Raw genomic sequence first — 15824 nt, forward strand, 5'->3', positions numbered from 1 at the left:
GGAACTTTGATTTACTATAGTGAAAACTTTGGAACTTTGATTTACTATAGTTATATATAGTAAACTATAGCTAACTATAGTTTACTATAGTATTTTTTTGTTAGGGTATCCCTTTGCGTGCATGCTTGATAGAAAGAAAAAGATCTAATTTAAAAGCCTTCACTTCTAGTAGTCATTTCCCCTGTGTGCGTTTGTATATTAGTTTCCACTATTTAGAGACGTTAATTTTTGATACAGACGCAATCCGTCACTAACAAAGGACCCCCCCCCCCCTTTAATTCAATAATAATATACGGTGCCGTAATTTAAGGGAATAAAATCTTAAGGTTGACCTTACATACTTGTTTTTATACATGCATAATTCGTGTGCATTGAAGTGCACTAACTATAGCAGAAACATGATCATAATATGGGCATAATTATAATTTATATATTCTCTTATGCTAAAATTGAAACTGAATCTGACGATTTCATGAATTTAAAATTTTGTTGTGCATAGTACCTAATGTCTTCAGTTTGATTTCTTTCTTGTCACTCCTTCCGTTGTCGGTCTTGCATGATCCCCCTCCCCGTACAGAGAGAGAGAGAGAGAGAGAGAGAGAGAGAGAGAGAGAGAGAGAGAGAGAGATCCAATGAACAATTTTTATGCATCCTTATATAATTGTTGGCTGTATATCAAATGATATGATAAAGACAGATACCGTGGTCCCTTTTGACGTTAAACTTAATGGGAATTCCCCCCAGACCTCCTCAGAAATATCCAATTTGAAAATATATTTATATAAAAAAACTTCTTCTGGGTTCATGGTTTACATACTTTATTATTTCAATTATCATGATTAACAAAAATAAACATCTGATGATGTTAGTGTCTGTCCATTTAACTGTTAATAACCTGACCTGAATACGGGTGCACCGCTTTATTATGTATGTCAGCCAATCACAATTACTTCCTGTTTAATGTTATTGAAACTTACCTGTAGTCATGCTAATGGTACCTGGTGGAGGGACAGGACATGGGGAAATCATACGGACGGTGGTCTAACCTGGTCGTCTGGACATTGCTACACCTGGTCAAATGTAAACCCCAGGAATGTACCAGCTTACCTGTTTTCGGGGGCGAAAGTCCGGGTGATTACTGTGAGAGAACATTACACCACCTGAATTGTAGCGTGGGGGTAAGTCAGTAATTAAAGAGGATCAGAAAGGCGCGTTATATTACGAGAGATCATTGTATTAATCAATAAAAAAGAAAATGTATTATTTTCAATATAATCCATATTTCAATTATATGTTATCCATATTTCATAATCATATTACATATACATGTATAGCACATATACGAATGTATTGATCGGGAAGGGTTAAACTGTCAATCATTCACTAAAACTGTAAACAAAGCCACGTGGTTCAGTCGCGTATTGCATGTTTGTGATCCTTTTATATGACATTGGATATGAATTATGAGAGATAAAAGAGAAAATGGATTAACTAATTGTTTAAAAAAAAATGCATATGCGTTGCATAAAACATAAATAAAAATATAGCAAAGTAATCACACTCTAAAATGTAGAATGTATTCTTTGCATAAAAGATAAATAAAAAAGAGCAAAGTAATCACACTCTAAGATATAGAATATATGCGTTGCTTAAAACATAAATGAAAATAAAAATAAAGCAAACTAATCACACTCTAAAATATAGAATATATGCGTTGCTTAGACATAAATGAAAATGAAAACAGAGCAAAGTAATAACTCTCTAAAATAGAGAATATATGCTTTGCTTAAAACATAAATTAAAAAAAAAAGTGCAAAGTAATCACACTCCAAAATATAGAATATATGCTGTGAAAATAAAAATAGAGCAAAGTAATCACACTGTAAAATATAGAATTAAATTATGCTCTCTCATCACTAGGATGAGTAGCCACGATATGTCTTGGGAGCAGGAATATTTCCCAAGTAACAATCAGCGCTAGCCCTACCTGATGAACCATGCTTGCACAAATGTTGCATCAAAGTATAATTATACATGTATAAACTAAAAACCATGCTTTAGATGCTGCATGAGACTGATACTGGGAGAAATTAGGCGATACCTGCACCAAAGTTTAATGGGTATACATCTAGGGATATGCTGTACTGCAGTCTTGCTTTATATGATATTAATATGATTACGCTGGAGGTGTAACGTAAGTAATACACTTATAAAAAAAATATTTAACATGTAGTCCTTTAAGACTTGATATCAGGAAAATGACATTTATTCTAATTCTACATTATCTATGTTTGAAAATTATCACATGATGTTCTTTTCTGGTTATTTGAGATCCTAGGATAAATAGAGGATATTCAATGTTTTGAAGATGAATATGGAATTTATTTCACGAGTGGGACAGGATTTTTTGATATTTTCACGAGTGCGAAGCACGAGTGAAAATATCAATAAATCCTGTCTCACGAGTGAAATAAATTCCATATTCATCTACAAAATTTGAATTTTCTGCTTATTACATTTTCTTTGATTTTCCCTTTGCCTCTGTCTTTTCTTAACACAGTGTCATAGGCTTGACGTCATAGTTGAGCGGTTGAGACGTCATAGCTTAGAAGTTGTGCACATGTCAGATTGAAAACATTACATAACATGGATTTTAGCAACACATTTAGGAAGAAATATGCAGTTTTAGCTCTATCAAGATGCTTAGTTACTATCTCTACCTTATTTCAGGCCAGAAATTATTTTTTACTTACTTTGATATCCTTTCACACTGTGAGAGAATATCATTTTTGGTATCCTTTCACACTGTGAGAGAATATCACTTTTATTCAATAAATAAATCACAGTATTTCACTGTTGAAAATGTAATAAATTGCATTGTTACATTCAACAGCTGTACAAATGTAGTTAACTTACGAGACGTATTTACAAAGAGAAAGTTCCAACTAAATGTTTCAGTACCAAATATTATTCATATACACACTTCTACATTACCCTTATTTAATTATACTGCAACAAACAATGTGTGTGTGGAGGATCTTTCAATGAATAATTTCAATAGTAAAAACGTTATTTTTGGAAAAGAAGGGGATCAGTCATAAAGCCATTTAAAGACCATTTCAAATACTACGAAGAAAAAAAAAAGATTTTTTGTAAAGGATTTTAAACACATCCTTGTCATATGCTCTTAATTCCTTGACGGACCCTTTTCTTAACAAGGAAGAAATCCATCATTAGAACATTGTAATATCCAATCTATTTAACCGAATGGTTCAATTTTGTTCAATCATGTTTCCTTCCTGTTTGATTTTGTCGATGTAAGCATATCATTTTTTAGGTGTATAGGGTAATATTTAAGATAAGAAAACAACAAAAAATGTTCAGTTTGATACCGTCAGATAACGTTTTGTTGACCTTGTTCGTGTAACATTGAAGGACATATCTCTCTTGATGTCTTTAAGATACTTAAAATAGAAAAAGGTGGACCAAATTTTCCCTCGTTTGACCTTGCAATTGAAATCATAATAAACCTTGGAGATAAAAGTACACGAAAGTTTGGGAATAGTTTCAATGCAAATATGTGATGCCCATATTCTCAGACATTAGTATTAAGCAGATAAATTGAATGCAAATAATTTATTAAAACTATGAATATTAATATTAGCGTGATATATGATCAATCTCATGCACTTTTTATGGTAAGATACTGCGGACGTTCTATTTTTCCATAGAACGGGTACGCGGTTACAAAGAAGATGGGTGAATAAGGCGTCCAGAATGCCCATAGCTTTTGATATATATAAAAATCATTTTCCATTTGTGGAAAAGTATTTAAAGTAAAGTTCTCATTATTGAAATTATGAAATGATGATAAAAAAAACTTTTCCGAAAAAAAAAATTCTCGAAAAAAAATTTTCTTTTATGAAAAAATAATGTGATATTCGGGGGATTCGGACCCTAGCAATATAAATCCTGAGTATCGTATTGCTTAGAGACTAACACGCTATCCACTACACTACACGTTTCCGGATAAATGGTGGCATTTAGATATGACCCTTGATTAATGGACCAAGTATTTTTCAGAAAGATGCGAATGTTTTGTCATAAAAGTGTATTTTTAAGGTATAGTGGGTCTTTTCTCCATGTTTTTGTTAACAAAGAAATGTATATTTTTACGTAAACTTCTAATATTAACTTTCAAAAATATGAAGCAAAGACCCACGTCTATCGAAAAATTGTGTTATAGTATGAGAAAATGATCCTTGTAGAGATTTTACGTGAAGTATGCTTTAATGTTAGATGAAATATCAGAAAAAAAATTATATAATTGAGATTTCATTTTTCACCTTCATGTTTGTCGCCTTGTTCACCCATCTTCTTTATAACAGTGGATTAGCGATTCAGCAGAATTATGACTCTGTAGAAAAATGTGTTTACAGTACCTTTGATATACTATTTTGATTTGAAGTGTTTTCATATATACAGTATCTGTGATGAGACCAAATAAACTGAAGTGACGTGTTGCAGTAGGTACTGCATGGGACATAAATATGCCTAAATGTTAAATGGATAAAAGTGTTAAGTACAGGCCTAAATATGAGTCTTCCACCGGCATTTTGACGGCGTCCCAAATTAATATGAATGAAACATTCTGGAAGGGATGTGAAGAAAACAAGCATCTTGCATGTATTTGGAATGTACCTTAAAAAATCATAAAACATTGCAGTCAAATTCTGAAATAAAACCGCATAAGAGAATAAGCACTTGAATTAATAAAAAGAACAAGAATATTTTAATGTATATGCAATAAAAAATATCTGTCATTAAATAAATCATACGTAAAATTGGCAACAATGTGAAAAAAAAAACGTTTAGTAAACTTACTAACTTTAGAAATTGGCTGAAATTTGAAAAACATTACATTTAGCAAAGTGCATTATACTGATACCGTATACAAATAGCCGACTGGTAAAACATTTAGCTGAATTTGGTCTGCAAGTTATATTTCATTTTTGGAGAATACAATTTTGGTGAATCCTATCCCATTTCCTTATTTAGAATGCACATTTTTATTGTGCGCGTAGTATTTGCACGATCATCTTTGGAAAAAAAACTATGAAGGTAACAATGCTATCATACTAATAGTTAGACAATTATTTAAACACTGAATTGTCGACGGATTTCCCCGTTATTTCCCGATCATGACAAGGAGCACACGGCAGACTGGACCGGTCGGCAGGGGATGTTCATTCCTCCATGGCACCTGATCCCACCTTTGATGTTTTTGGAGGTCCGTGTTTGCTCTGCTCCCGATTTATATTGTTTTAATGGACTTTGAGCTTGAATAATGTTCGTTGTCTCCATATTTCATCAAATATTGCATATTCCTCAACAAACCAAATTACACATATCAAGCATTTTTCTAATACTCAAATTTATAGTGATTTTTATTTTGGCAAATCTTTATAAATCGCAAAAAAGGCAAAAGAACTTATATAGTATGTGCATGTAACTATATTGACATTCGCAATTTTTTGTATTTGTAGCCAAGGGAAAAGATCGAGAGGGATACTGTTCTTCTATGCCAGATTAAGAGAAAGAAAGGTACACATCATCATTGAGTCAACAATTTTGATAATATACCGTTTAAAGAAATGAATTGAAATAAAGAAATGATGGTAATAAGAATGTTTTATTTGCTCGAATCCTGTAGATTGTAGTGAGGCGTACACAATTTTTTTTTACAGGATGGGATGCCTATAATGAAACACTAGGTGATTTAAGTCATTGTTTGGAGTGTGAACCTTCTAAACTGACTTCAATACGAATGGTCAGAATAACCAGGCGGGACTATCTTGATGATGTGGCGTCGTTTCCAACTATCCAGCTTAACTTTACAGTACCAAAGCCAACAGTCAACAAAGATTTCTGTATGTATTCTTTTGTGTTCATTTACAGTCCTTTAAAAACTAGTCATTACAAATTGTTTCGATAATTAATAGTTCCGTTTCCTGGAAGAAACCTACTATTGTATTTCAATTTTATCATTCATCAGATACTTTTTTTGCGGTTTTGGGTGTTTTATTCCAAATTATAAAAAGATGTCTCTTTTCAGTCTCTGCCCTTATGATTTTTAATTTGGTAGGTGTGAATTTTCCACTGCCATCTGAAGTTTCGATTAATGTTAAAGACTTACTATTGATGTACATGTATAAAATATTCTTACATGTACAGCATTGTTTGGCAATTGTATGATTATTTGGACTAATGTGCAACTGTCTTCACCATATTGTGTAGCACCACTACTCTATTTTATTTAACATTTATTACTTCATTATACTTGAAATATTTGAAGGAATTCTTTGAAGATTTACTTTTACTATGCATTTACAAGCAATTTATTTTCTAAACACTAATTTCTTATTTTATTGGAAGTCCATTTGTGCCAAAAGCTGTCAGAGGCTTTATTTTATGCTGGTTATTACGTTGTAAATTACTATCAAAGAAATAAAGTTTTCAAATATCTGCAATTTTCCATTTCCATTGAAATGACTATCAAATATGGAATACTTCAAATTTTGATTCGTGATATGAATAAAAAAAGAGCATACTGTTCGTTTTTCTTTTGGGTTATAATAATTTTTGTTTTGCTTTAGAATAAAGTAAAAATCAGAAAAAAACGCTGCAGAAAAAGGCTGTATGATATTATGATAAATAATTTCTGTCTTTAACTAGTGTAATAAATGGACATCTATCTACGTATTTGCTACTGAGGTGTTAATTCTGAGAATGATTTTCAGATCCTGGATCCACTTTGTTACAGATGACCAGTAAAGGTGCAGATAAGCACCGTGATACTGAAATGAGGGATATAGTGAGACTATTTTTCTATCCCAAACATATTCCACTGACAACTGATAATGACATTACTAAACAGGTCAGTTTCTCTTTAAAGGCTGTATCCCTACTAATATATTTGGTTTTATTCATTTTTCAGATCTACAGAAGAAGTATACCGACAAAGTCTGTTTCAAAGTATATCCTTACTGCCATCTTTATAACAATGGTTACTGTTATGAAATGAGAACTTTCTTGAAGACCAAATTCTAAAGCAAACCTTGAGTAAATGACAATTTGTCTATAATTATTCGTGGGCACAAGACATTACCAAAGCAATACATGTCTTAGATCTCTGTTTTTTTTTTCTCTTGTTCTAACCTAGGATGGATATTTTTTGCTTCCTTCCATTGTATAGATAATGCGCGATAGGGTAAAAAAGATGTTCATCGCATATTTTTTAAGTCTCGTTTGAACATAAGAAGGAAATATTATATCCACTATTTCGGTTGAATTCAAATTTAAAGTAGGAAGTTGTCTTAGCTTTTCAACGTGTCATTTGATATGCATGTAATAAAATAAATACGTAAATGCTTATTAGATGAATTTGAGCGTTTAGAACGAATGACACCCTGAAGATTTTTTAAGATACTTTCTGCTCAATAATATCCCTGTAAAACCATTAAGATATGAAAAACAATGCATATAGGTTTTAAAAAATAATGATCTCAGGAATGTTCACACTGAGTTCAACACGCACATGCTCTTCCGTGCATTGCGCGCGTTTGTTTTAGGATAGAATGAATGTTTACGTTTCAGTGTACGCAACAGCATAACACGTGTAAATATTGTATATGTTCTTTTGTCTATTAAAAAAATATATGTCAAGGTTTGCTTTTTCATTGGCATAATTATACTCAGGTAACGGTCATATCATCATACTATCATGTGAATTTTTTATCTTCATTTTACAAGTTTTACAATACACATTTCATTAAGTTACATGATAAATTTATGACGTTGCATTGCCATAAACAAGACATACGTAATTATATAGAGACGCGAAGTTTACTGGTTGCGTTCATATTCTGAAACTAGAGTGAAGACCACCAATAAATAAACAGATAAGACTATTTTTCCAATAAAAAAAGGTTTGGTCTCCATGAAACAACAGACACTTGTGGATTTTCTTTATAAACTTAGAATAATGGACTTTTGCAAGAAGCGCTGACTTTTACAGTCGACGGCTTATTTTTGCACAAGGAGCTCTTTTGCGATATAAATATTTAGCTTAAAGAGATGATGACGAGTCATTTCAAAGCACATAATACGTTGTCTAGGAAGGGAATGGCAACCACCCTATCTTCAACACCCTTCCTTCCCTCCTTGACCAACTCCTGCCTTGTTTTCCTTTCGGAATGTGTTTTTCATCTTTATTTGATTCCTTTGGGGGGAAATGAGATAGAAAGTAGATATTGCCCCTCACAAATAAGGTATTTTGTTATGTTATTCTGCCTCCCATCAACTCTTGTGTTGATTGTATACGGGTAAGTCATGTTAGTGACCCTGACAACATACCTATAACCACTATTAAAGTTCTCATATCCATTATCAATTCCTTAACTTCGTACATTACGCAGGTTTAAATGTCAAAGCAAGCAGTCGATTGTAAAAGTCAGTGCTTCTCACAAAAGTCCAATATCCAATAGTCATCTCAGAAAGATGACTATTACTTGTAAAATTTTTAGTTTGTTTTTTTGGTGAAAAATATTTCATATGATAATTGGCAGTAAGGATATCATTGAACAAGGAAGATTATTAGTATATAAAAGTGAATCTAAGCTAGCTATGTATTCGTATTCCTTGTTTATACCATGTATAGATACCGGTGGAATATCTATGACATTTACCAGTTATGATGATCCCACATTTGAGACGCGGTATAGGCTGTTGGACTTTTCAAATTATAGCTATTCAAGTCCCGACAGTGATAAAAATCATCAGGTAATTCATCGTGTTCAACAGCAATTTTTAATCATTCTACATGTTGTGTATTTAAAACTATGGTTTGTGGTTTATGTGATTAATTTTTTATCCATTATCACCACTTCTGTTTGTAAGCTTTTTCCTTTTGGACTGTTAACGCTTTGATGTAGTTACATGTTGAAAAAGAAAAAAAAAGATCATATTCTCTTTTCTGTTATCCATTTCATCATTTTACACAATCTTTTTATACGAGGGGTGATCAAAAAAGTTCGCAAAGTAATTGAATGACTTCCATAAAAGAAAATTACGATTCAGTGTGTATCATTTTTTTAAGCAGTCCCCTCCGGTCATCTGCCACCGTTCTGCCCATGCGCGAAACACGTGGTCCAGGTGGTCACGTGATAGGCTTCGTAGTGTTCTGTTCACGGCAGTTAAAACTTTTTACGAGTCTTATATTTATTACTATACAATTTATTTTTTATAACAAGAATAGCTCATTTGTCAAAAATAGCCAAATCTCGGCAATAGGATGGGTGGATAAGGATATCTTTTACCAGAATGAGCATGGTAACCATCACAACTCGTCTCTTCAGTCGTGGATGCGTCGTTTTTTTAATGTGAATCAAGTATGGGCGCGTTCTTTTTATCATAGCCGATATGTTTAAAGTTGAAAGTTAATGATATTTTCGGGATTTAATAATTATTTTATTGTTAAGATATTCAACTATTTTTCTAACTGTAACTTGATGATCTTTTATAACAAATTGCTCAAGTAAGACACATCTCTTTCCCAGCATACTTTCAATGGATACCAGAACAAACGTCATTTGTAACCATCTCCCTTCCTTCACTAAATCAACCAATCAAATTAATGATTGAACTTCTTGCAATTCCTTTGTCTTCATAAACCCTGTATTAATCATTATATGCCACTGCAAAGGAATTTCCAACATATACGTTAAACTTTACAACTGTTCCTTGCTCGAGTAAGACCGAGTCGATCATTTTTCGTCACAAGTCACCTATATATTGACGTCATTTTTACATTCTGACGTCATAAACATGGATCAAAACATTACGTAACATTTTTATAGAACGTGTTTATGACTTTTCGTGTGCCAAATTTCATTCTGTTTTGAATTGTGGTTTTGTAAATATAGAGATATTCGCTAACTTTTTGATCAACCCGCGTACGAGTACTTGATGATGGTCAATGCATAAATTGATTGTGTACTTTAGTTTGGTGGTTTCAGTTATTGGCACTAACACTAAATGTTCTTATTCGTCTTCATCACCAAGACAAAGTTTGTATAAGAATCTAACAACTTAAATCAACAATTCATGTTTTAATCTGTATTTGTGCCTTACTGTGTAGAAGTATTCTCCGAAATATCTGAATACTTGGTTTCATTCATTTTAATTCTTAAATTGCTATTATTTTTAAATACCACTTAAGGAAAGATGATACAAACAAACTTTGCTCTCCAAAAATGATGAAATTATCCAAAGTCTTTTTTATATAAGTAAAATGAATACCTTTAAGCGCACAGATGTTAATATATCTTTCAAAATTTCACAATATTGCCCTTTAATGTGATAAAAGGTTATAACGATTTATAGGGATAATTGCAGAAAGGTAGAATTAAGAACATGACAGGAAGTTAACAATTTCATAATATTTTAGAAATTTTGTATTTACTTCATTTACAACCAAAAGTCCAAAATATGTATCAATTTAAGCATTCATTTCTTTGTATCATCTGTCCTTAAGAAAAGATTTTTATTTAAAATTTGCTCACGATACATACACTAAATTTGGTTATAATATTTAAAGTTCTATTCCTGGTAAAAACTGTAATGACTTTAGAAGTTTTCTCTGCTTCACTTATAATGATTATGTGAAATGTCTTTTCCAGAGAGTTCTGAGTTTCCCATGTTTCATGGGATATCAACACGAGCCATGTAAATCTGACAATTACAAAGTATACACACTAACTTTAACAGCTTTCTCCAAGCACAAAACCAGTCTTCAGGAAACACCATTCACTGAACTCTCATATAACATCACCATATACAGTTATTATGGTACGTAATTAATTACTTAACTAATTTTTTTTTTTATAAATAAATGTAAGTCTTTGAGCAAGTTCTCTATCATTCCTCTTAATTTTGGTTATTTAAATCTTGAAAACCTAAATTGGTAATGGTGTACCTTTTCCCCATTTATAATATTTCAATCATAGTAAATTCATAGTTGTCAGATGAGGCTTCAATTCTTCCTGCATTCTTTTCTTTTAGTCTTTTTAATAGTAAATGGTCAATATATGTACTACTTTCACTTATTACTATTATGAAATATTATACTCTTTGATATATACTTGGAAATATTGTAATATATATAAAAAAATTCTTACTTCCTGATGAACAAAGAAATATTTATTCGAACATGTTTAAAGTTTGAAAAGATAAAGGGTGAAATAATATGTATCTCTTTCTTGCAGTATATAACCCATTACGTTGGAAGTCTACGATTGCTGTTGCTTTCTTTCCTACAGAAAAAGATGTCACTATACTCTTTGATCCAATGCCAAATCCTGTATCAGACACAACGTATAGTGTGTCTTTGGTTAAAGTTTATAATAATAAAACAACCAGAAATAAGATGATTGTATCAGACAAATATCATCATTGTTTTCAGGAAGTGGATGCTGGCATATATTACATATTAGTGAGTTTCAATTCATACTTTTTTGAATGCATTTAAATGACGAGAAAGTTTTATATCATAGGTCATGAAATGTACAAGTCATTAGTGAACTCCAGTTTCATAGATTTAGATAATGATATGCTTTCCTTCTTTATTAATGCAAAAATTAATGGTTGCAGCCATTGCAGTGAAAACAATAATCCGCAAAAGCAAAGAAAGGATTTTTTTTTAAAAATTATTCTTATGTTTGTATGAAAATAGTATTAGTAGGAACGTTAAGTACGTTTAAATACTAAACATATTGTATTATTGATCTGTACGCCATAGTTTGTTTCACTGAAAACGATCGAATGCTTAAGAATTATTTTATAAAGGTTTCTTTTAAAAACCGGTAACTAGATGAGAATTAATGTATTGATTAAGAGAAGTGGGTTTCATAAGAAATAAAGGAGAAAATATGCAGTGGATGTAAAAATATAACGCTACTTGTTCTGCACCTGATAATATTTTTAAATTATTATAATTTTTTTTATAATCGGATAATAAAATAAGTTTAGTTGAATCTCTATAAAATGTTAATGATCAGTGTGGTTTACCATTGCGATGATTACAAGGTAGTTATTATGAAAGAATTATTTGGAAGAATACGTCAGCCTTATTTAAAGGTTCCTATTTTCAACCTGTTTATTTGTTTTGTAGATAGAAGTCATTACTACTGATGATAAATGTTCAGACAGCTGTAGATTCACAAAGTCTCATACGTTTGAAATTAGAAATTCTAACTCCATGAAGGCTGCAGGTAATAAACGACTTTGAATTTGAATATTTTGATACGCAAGAAGTTCTATACTTACATGTGAGATATCTTCATGTTTCATTATACAGAAACATTTAATACTGCACATTCATCTTTAAGTAAATGAATGCCAGAAAATATATTTGAGATCAATTCTAATTACATCTTTAACCTTATTCATCTGTTTAAAAAAGTTCTAATTATATGATAAAATCGATCATTTTTCTTTAGCAAACACAGCTTATACTTTTAGATTTGATGAAAATTAAAAATCATGAGTGTATCATTAATAAACATATTTATAAACCTTGCTCTCCATAATTTATCATATATTAATGCATTTGAATTTAAAAAAAAAACCAAAAAAAAAAAAAAAAAAAAAACAAAACAAAAACAATATTTGTTTATATTTCCTTTGCACATTTTGGAGTCGCTGATATACTGTACATTTGAACTATCTTCTTTATTTTGAGATTTGTCTCAATGAATGATTTACCGTCACTGTAGCTCAGTCGGTAGAGTTTAAATTTGAAGTCCTCCAGCAGTATATGGTGACGTCTCTATGTGTGTAAAAAATTCTCGAACGGGACGTAAAATAATATACAATCAATCTAATCTATGAACAGTTTTATATACTTTCAATACTCCTGTAGCTGATACCGAAAAGCTTGCGCAATTCTTTGCGAAACTTGGTACAGTATACCAATACAAAATTATTCTAGGTTTCATAATAATGCAAATAAAGCTATATTGGTAAAGATATTGGAATGTCAGTTAAGTAATGAATCCCTAACAAAAAAGTACTAAACTATACTTAACTATAGTATCAAAGTTTTTACTATAGTTAATCAAAGTATTTTTACTATGAATTTCAGATCGATATTATGATATTTTACTTTTTTTAACCCTTACAAGCGATTCATATTTAAAGAAAATATTACTTCTATTTTAACATACATGTATTATTTAAAAAATTTACATCATTGGTATGTATTTTGAGAAATAAAGTTCTAGAGTAAAGTTACAAAGTAAATCAAAGTATCAACGTTTTTACTATAGTTAACTATAGTAAACCATAGTTAACTTTAGTAAACTATAATTTACTAAAGTAAATTTTTGTTAGGGATTTGCGCTTTCAAGGTAGATACATTTCCATGTGCCTTCCAGTTAAATACAATTAACAGCATTGGAAAAATATATAGAATATTTCGATTGTTTACAGCATACATGCATGTGAAAAGGGATGTTAAATGTTAAAAGGTCCTCAAAACACAGCTTAATATTTAATCTTGAATTAAAGAATGTGTTTTCAATTGTTGTGGTTTATCTTAGCAGTCGCAGGGAATGGTCCTTCGCACGCTGAACACATGGTAATTCCGTCAGTGGGTGGCGGTGTTCTGGCATTGTTACTTCTTGGAGTCTTGTGCTACTATCGCTGGAAAAACAATTTGCAGTTAAAAGACACTGGTTTGTGGGGCTTTATTCCAAAATATGTAAATTATATCTTGTTGTCTTTGAGTAACTAGTAATGGACGATCAGAATTCCAAGATCCCCCATGATGTATGATAATAGCAGTTTTTCTGGCGTAGGAAATACAGTTTGAGGACACATTGCCGGACAGCACTTCTGTTGTGTTAAGATTTGAAAATTCATTGCCAAAAGTTCTGTAATTCATCCTTACCAAGATGTTAAGTTTAATTGCTAATTTTGTATTGCAGAGATATATTCCTCTCCAAAGATTCTTTTGATATACTCCAATAACAGAAAAGAAAACATTACATTAGCTACAGAATTTGCAAAGTTTTGCAGAAGAAAGTTGCAAATAGACTTAATTTACGATAAACTCAAGGATGAAATAACTAAAATAGAAGATGTAGGATATGCGTCTTGGTATACGGAAAAACTAGAGGAGTTCCCAGCGGCCGTTATTCTGTGGACCCCAGGGTCTGATATTAAAGCAGAAGAGACCGATAAATCTAACGAGTTTAACGTTGGTGTTACATTTGCGTTAAATTCAAAAACAAACGACGATAAAAGGGTAGCTTGTGTTTACTTTGCCAAGGCACATAAAGGGGCAATTTCAAGAGATATTCAGAAGGAAGTGCGTGTATTTTGTATTCCTAAAAAGTCTGTAGAGTTAGCAACTTATTTACATGGACATAGACGTTTACATACTATAAATATTGATAAAGATTCGGATCTAGAAAACGCCATATTAGCATTTAATACAAATAATAAATCTAATGATGCAATGATAGTGACATCTGCACAGAAGGAAATAATAGAATTTGAGGAAACAAAGGTGTTATCTGAAAAAGAATTAGATGAAGAAATTTCAGTGTTGAAAGAAGAGTTTCGGCAAAACACTGGAAATCTGAGCAATTCAAGCAAAAGTTCTGCATCCAATGCAGAACACATCATTTATAACCCTGATTGCCCCATACATGGGGAACACTCAAATATCAAAGCATCTAACCATCCGCATCCATTCCCAGAAAGAACATCAAGATGTCATAAAAAGCACCATGCTCTTTTTCATGCAGAGGCAGAGCATCAACATTCTTGCCCAAGTAAAATAAATCAAGAATATTCTGACCAATGTTTGGATTCTTTTGATTATTCTGTGCATAACTCAATAGAGGAACCATTATTATCTGAACAAATAGGTTATCATGTTTCAAAACGAATCCATTCACATTATCACAGCAGAATCGAATCCTGTCATCCCAATCCTGTACAGGGCAGATATCCTGTCAATGATGACCAAGGATACAATAGTGATCATATTCGACATACACATAAAAACAATCCACCAATGTTACTAAGGCAATACAGCGCAGGAGCAGAATACAGCGGTGCGTCAACACGGACCAAAGATTATAGGGCTAACCAAAGGAAAAGGAACAATCTCACACCATATGACAGTGATTCATATGATGAGGATAGTGAGAACACGCCGCTAAATCATCCTAAATTCTACTTAGAAGAAGAAGACATACAACCATCCAATAGTCGTTTAAAAACGTCAAACAAATCGTGCTCCCTAGACAGTATAGAATCAAATGATTCCAATTATAGTAAAAGGAGCGACAGTATAAGTAGTTATGACCTAAAGATGTCGCTTCAAAAATTTATATGATCATTGATTGGTTTCTTTTAAGTACAGATCTTTGAATGAAACGTTATTTTTTCCAAAAACAAAATTCTGAAGTGAAGTAGAATTCAGTATTCAAGTATTTCTCTTGTAAATTTTTTATTAGCTAAATTATACATAACATTTTTAAAATAATAATTTGAATGGACAAATGCATGATTTGGTGCTATTGCATATAACTTGTATAACAGTGTATTAATATCAGTTTTGGATGAACAAAAACTTCTAACTGCTAAGATAAACCACAACTATTTATCAAGTTTAATTCATACGTTTTTCTTTTGTCGTTTTTTTATTGATTAAATTTGTCATACTTACAGATGTTTTCTTTACTGGCCAATTA

General features: G+C 31.6%; 1 protein-coding gene across 1 annotated transcript; it reads left to right on the plus strand.

The window, feature by feature from the left end:
- Positions 1 to 982: 982 nt before the first annotated feature.
- On the plus strand, positions 983 to 15612 carry LOC133194971 (uncharacterized). Its single transcript, XM_061330863.1, has 9 exons — positions 983 to 1178; positions 5547 to 5604; positions 5748 to 5930; positions 8720 to 8841; positions 10740 to 10908; positions 11325 to 11551; positions 12230 to 12329; positions 13659 to 13793; positions 14046 to 15612. Exons 1-9 carry the CDS (start codon positions 1017 to 1019, stop codon positions 15464 to 15466), a joined length of 2577 nt encoding a protein of 858 aa, XP_061186847.1. The 5' UTR covers positions 983 to 1016; the 3' UTR covers positions 15467 to 15612.
- The last annotated feature ends 212 nt before the right edge of the window (positions 15613 to 15824 follow it).

This window comes from Saccostrea echinata, unplaced genomic scaffold (assembly GCF_033153115.1).
Source record: "Saccostrea echinata isolate AGI-Se365-2 ecotype Australia unplaced genomic scaffold, CSIRO_AGI_Sech_v1 ptg000029l, whole genome shotgun sequence".
In the NCBI taxonomy this organism is placed as follows: Eukaryota; Metazoa; Mollusca; class Bivalvia; order Ostreida; family Ostreidae; genus Saccostrea; species Saccostrea echinata.